We start from the raw sequence: 5069 nt of genomic DNA on the forward strand, positions 1-5069 counted from the left end.
TGCTGGCAGCAACACCCACAGTGCCTGAAGGATGTGACAGGACCAGGACACGATGAAACAGCACAGGACTCTGTGAGGATCCCCCGAGCAGCCACCTTCCTCCTTGCTGACCTTTTGTTTTCTGTAGATCTCTCCTGCCCCCATGTCCAGATCCCTCAAGGCCAGGCAGCAGCATGGCAGAGCGAAACCCTCCAGTGTTCCTGGGCAGGCCTGGGTGAAGCAGGAGGAGGAGGAGGAAGGCCCTGGGGCTGCCCCAAAATGGCCTCCTGAAAAGATGGAGAAGTTCCAGCCGCTGTGGGCCGGTGAGTGGCAGAGCTGGGTCACAGGGCCAGTGCCTGCAGCCGGCCTGGCCCCATCCCATCCCCTTGGACATCCCCAGGGATGATGAAGGGGGAGGAGGGCACGGGGCCGATGCCCCATGGCAGTCGTGCTCCATTCACCGAGCCTCCCTGTGCTGGGCCTGCCTCGGGAGCGTGGATCCAGGGAGGCTCAGCTGTGTTCTCCAGCCTTTCCCGCAGCTCCTCAGCTCTCGCTGTGCCTGCTCTTTGCCAGAGCCAGCTGAGGACCCGACAGAAGACCAGAAGCACACCCAGAGGCGTTTCAGCCGTAGAGCTCAGGTACCCACAGCCGTCCCTGCCCGGTGCCCTTGCTGTGCAGCTGAGCAGCACCGCTGTGGACAACTCTCTCTTCTTGGCCCTTCCTCCTGCAGAATTTTTGGAAATACGTCAGGAACAATGAACGGGAAGAGACCACCATTGCAGCCCTTGAGGGCATGGTACGCTGTGACCCCTACAATGCTGAGGCTTGTGCTGCTGTGCTGGATTTGCTTGCACAGACAGAAACCTCCAATCTGAAACATGTAAGTAGCGGTTGCCAGAGCTCGAGCCTCTGGAGATTGTGTGGTCCCACAAGCCAGGTCAGATGGGCACCCAAAAGCTCCTTAGGCCAGCACAGTGTGGTGGGGAGCAAAGCAATTCTCTGCAGAAGCTGTGCATTTGGCTCAGTCTGGTAGCAATCCAGCTCCTCTTCCATGTCTCCTGCAGGTGCCAACCATTGTGAAGTTCATCCACCGGTGGCTTGTGTCCAACAAGGATGTGTCTTCTGAGCACAGACTGGACAAGTCCCTTCTACAGCTGACCCATGCACACCCCAGTGATGTGGTTGTGACCCTCCTGTGCTCTGCCCCATCATGTGAAAGGTATGGGGCATATCTGCCTTTAGAGCCCATCAGTCTGCAGACCTCGCCCCATGTAAGCTTTTAGAGTGATGGAGAGTTCCAGGATCCTCCAACGGCTTCGTCTCCCAGCAGTGGCATGTCAGTCATAGAGCCTGTTCCCATGCTCCCTCCCTGACCCTCAAGACTGTCTCTTGGCCACCTGCCCACCGGCAGGGGCAGGATCACTGGGTGCTGCCAGAGGGAGGCTGAGGGCAGAGGCAGGGCTGGGGGCCAGCCTGTGGCTGCCTAGACCACAGGATTGGGTCTGAGACCCCACTGACCGAAAGCTCTGGGCCTGCAGAGCTGCTCTGACCATGTGGAAAGTGCTCGTTTCCTCGAGCAGGACTGCAAAGATGGTGCTGTCGGAGTTGCCCTGCATTCTGGAGGACTGGCCGGAGCACAGCACATGCACCTCTGATGGGGACAGAAAGAAAGTCTTTGCCCTGGCTGTGAGTTTCTCCCCAGGTCCTTTCTTGCCCCCAGGGTCACTGTTCAGTCAGCTCTCCGTACTCCCTCACCTCTGAATCTCCTTCCCTCAGATTCACTGGAAGCCTGGGCTAGGGGCAGGTTCAGGGGCAGCCAGGCTGGTGCCTCCATGGCCCAGAGCGATGCCCAAGCATGGTCTCTGGGTGTTTTGTTTTTCGCAGGCAACCAAGGCACTGTGGGAGATCATCCATATGCCCTTGTCCCCAGAGGCATCGACAGTGGCCCCCTCCCTCTTTGTGGCTCTGCTGGTCCAAGTTTTCTGCAGCACAGAGCAGATGCCAGAATGCATCAATATACTCTGGAGGAGATGGCAGAAGAGAGAGCACTTTCCCACCAACCCCAAAAGGTGCTCCTTCCCAGTCTTTCTGTCTCTCCCATGCCTCTGGACCTTGGGCTGGGGCTTTCTGTGTGACCTGAGCTTTGCTCTGCACACAGGTTTGTGGTGCTGACAGTGAAAGCACTGCTGTGCCGTCTGTGGCTCGAGGATGTGGTGCTGGCAGTTGAACGCCAGAGAGGCTGGGACACACTCCTCAACAATGACACCCACCACTATGCAGTGGGTCTGTTGGCCAGGTGAGAGACTCCTTCTCCTCACTGCCCCTATCATTTCTCCCCTGCAGATGGGGCAGCCCACACTGTCACCAAGGGATGGCCCAGCAGGCAAAAAGGCTGGGAGAAGCAGATGCACAGGAGCAGCCACCTCTCAAAGCATCAACATTGCCTCCTGCGGCCCCTGGGGTGATGGCACAGAGCAGGGCGAAGAGCTGTGCATGCAGCCCCATTGAGGGCAGCCTGCTGGGGCAGGGCAGGTTGCACCGAGGGGCAGTGACAGAGCCTGGGGGACATGGTTCCCTGGAGGCTTTCTACAGTGTCTTACCCAAAAGCAGCTTGCTGATGTTAGGCACTGCCTTTCTCTCGGTGAATGGTGGCACAGAAAGACCAGGCCTGTGTGAGTCAGTGTTGGGAGAAGCTTGCTCACCTTGCTCAGGGTTGATGTTGCCTTCTTCCTTGTGCCAGAGAGATGTGCCGTGTCTCCAGGTCCTTCCGGGAAATGATCGCACGCTACCTGGTCATGCTGCTCAGCAGAGAGGAGTCATGCTGGCGGGTCCCTGCCATGGCATTCCTTGTCGAGGTGATCCTGATGGAGAGCTCTGCCTCGCTGAGCTGCCTCCTGGCACTCCATCTCCTGCAGCCACAGCTGTGCGGGGAGTCCTATCAGTGAAGCTGGGGCAGAGCAGAGACTCTGCTCTGTGCCCTTGGCCCCTTGCTGCAGGGCTGACACTTCCACCTCTGTTTCCTGCCACCCTGGTGCCACCCCTCACTCTTCCATCACGGCTCCTCAAGGTCAAAAGATCTGAGGCTGCCGAGGGCTGGAGGGCGCAGCAAAGTGGCTGAGAGATCTGTGCAGGGCGCTCGGCCCAGGGGCTCTGCACAGCCTCTGCTGCCTTTGGGCGGGTGGCCTGGGACCCTGCTCCTGCCCTGTGTGGTGCTGGGCTCCTGCCAGCTGGGAACCCCGTCACTGTATGATGCAACCTGTGTCTTTCAGTTCCTGCAATGCTTTGAAAAAGAGGAAATGGTTGATACCATCCTGCAGCTCATGTCAAGTCATCTGCAGAGTGACTGCAAAGAAATGCGTCGCTTGGTGCTCAGAGGCCTCCTTGTGCTCTGCAAGAGTCCCTGGAAGGTGAGAAGAGCCGGCTGAAATGTGCTGGCAGCATGGGGCTGGGTAGGGAATGCTGGGTGATGCAGGACCTAGAATGTGGCTGGGCTCTGAGGGCTGTGCCAGCTGCTCCCAACATTTTGTCTCCCTGTTCAGCTGCCCAAGTCCTTTGGGGCAGACCTGTGCCTTCTGGGCCCCAAGGCCGCAGCGTGGGGTTGCACCACCAGAACAGTTTTGTTAGAGCAGCCTTCCATAGCTTTGCAATACAGCTTTGTGCTCCACACAGGCCAGAAGGTTGCAGAGCTTTCCTGAAAGCCTCATGGAACTACTGGAGGATGCGGATGGGGAGCTGGTTGGGCTGACCCTCTCTGTGCTCAGCAAGATGCTCCAGGACAAAAAAGTGACAATTCCTGTCCCCACTGGTCTGCAGCTGGCTGAGGCACTCCGGCCACTCTTCGACAGTGTAAGACTGTACCCTCTATCATGGTGCTGTGTGCTGCCAGGAAACTTTGTGCCCTGTGGATTTTCAGGCCCCTGCCCAGGTGGGCCTGGAATAGCCAGGGCTGAGGTCTTGCCCACTTCCTTTCCACAAGGACACCAGCCATGTGCAACTTCTCTCCATTTGCCTCTTTCGAGAGATGATAGTCTACCTAAAGAAAGAGGGAAAGAATTCTCTGAAGATGTGTGTGCGCCGGAGTCTGCTTCCACTCTTCTACCACCTGTATGATGAGAACCAGCGTGTGGCAAAGGTGAAGCTGCCTCCTGCCCTAGTGACTCGCAGACTGCAGCTCTCCAGCCTCCTCCTGGCTTTGCCTGCAGGGACACGGATCCTTGTCCCAGGCTGTGGTACCATCTCCTGCTCTCTGCTGCTCTTTAGGCTTCTCTGGAAACCCTGCTTCAAGCGACCAAGTTTCTGAAGAAGAGGAAGTTCAAGAGATGTCTGGAGAAGAACAAGCTATGGAGATGTAGTGAGTGCCTGGTAGGGATGGTTCCAAAACCCAAAACACAGCCTGAACAAACCCTCTGCCCGCAGTACCCAAGGCCTCTGGGGCTGGTAGCTGTGCCCCTGCCCACTCCTGCACTCATTGCCACCAGCCTGCACCCACATGCTGCTTCTTACTGTCGGCCTGTCAGCTCACAAACTCTTTTCCAGACTCCTTCCCCCACAGTCCAGGGGGCCAGAGGAGCCCTGGCCCAGATGTTCTCTGGCAGCAGACTGGCATCAAGGTTCACTATGGAGTACCCTGCCCTCTGCTCCCTTCAGACTCTGGCACCATCCAACTGCTGTCTGAGCAGGAGAGCCCAGTCCTGGGCACAGGGGCAAGCTGCTCAAGGCACAGAGCCTGTACCAACCCTTCTCTTCCTGCCCTTGCACTGTCTCCAGCTGGCAGAGGACAGGAAAACAACAGACGAGTACTGGCGCCAGTCCCTGGCATACCTGCAGAGCTCACAGGAGTCCATGCGAGAGATCGCCATCAAGTTCCTCGGTGAGCCACAGCCCCAGGGGCACTCCTGTCCCACTGCAGCTTTGCCCCAGCCCTGGCTGCTGTGCTGGCAACAGGATTTAGCCCAGTGACTTTAGAGCCCTGGCTCCCTGGTTCAGGGCCACAGTCCCTTGAGGCCGCTGCTGCCCTCTGTCACCCCGGGGTTTCACAATCTTGGAAGGTCCTGGGCTCAGCCCTGCCAGGGGAGGAGGGCGTGTGGCTG

The 5069-nt window shown here is 58.2% G+C and overlaps 1 protein-coding gene across 1 annotated transcript; it reads left to right on the top strand.

The window, feature by feature from the left end:
• Positions 1-142: 142 nt before the first annotated feature.
• On the top strand, positions 143-4849 carry LOC115949208 (maestro heat-like repeat-containing protein family member 7; the record flags this gene model as incomplete). The annotated part of the gene is made up of 13 exons (XM_031065697.1): positions 143-302; positions 553-617; positions 710-859; positions 1044-1198; positions 1518-1665; positions 1864-2048; positions 2138-2275; positions 2720-2834; positions 3249-3386; positions 3649-3825; positions 3956-4111; positions 4240-4341; positions 4747-4849. Coding segments are annotated over exons 1-13 (1792 nt in total), but the record flags the coding sequence as incomplete, so codon positions are not given.
• Between the last annotated feature and the right edge of the window lie 220 nt (positions 4850-5069).

Source organism: Geospiza fortis, unplaced genomic scaffold (genome assembly GCF_000277835.1).
Source record: "Geospiza fortis unplaced genomic scaffold, GeoFor_1.0 scaffold563, whole genome shotgun sequence".
Lineage (NCBI taxonomy): Eukaryota > Metazoa > Chordata > Aves > Passeriformes > Thraupidae > Geospiza > Geospiza fortis.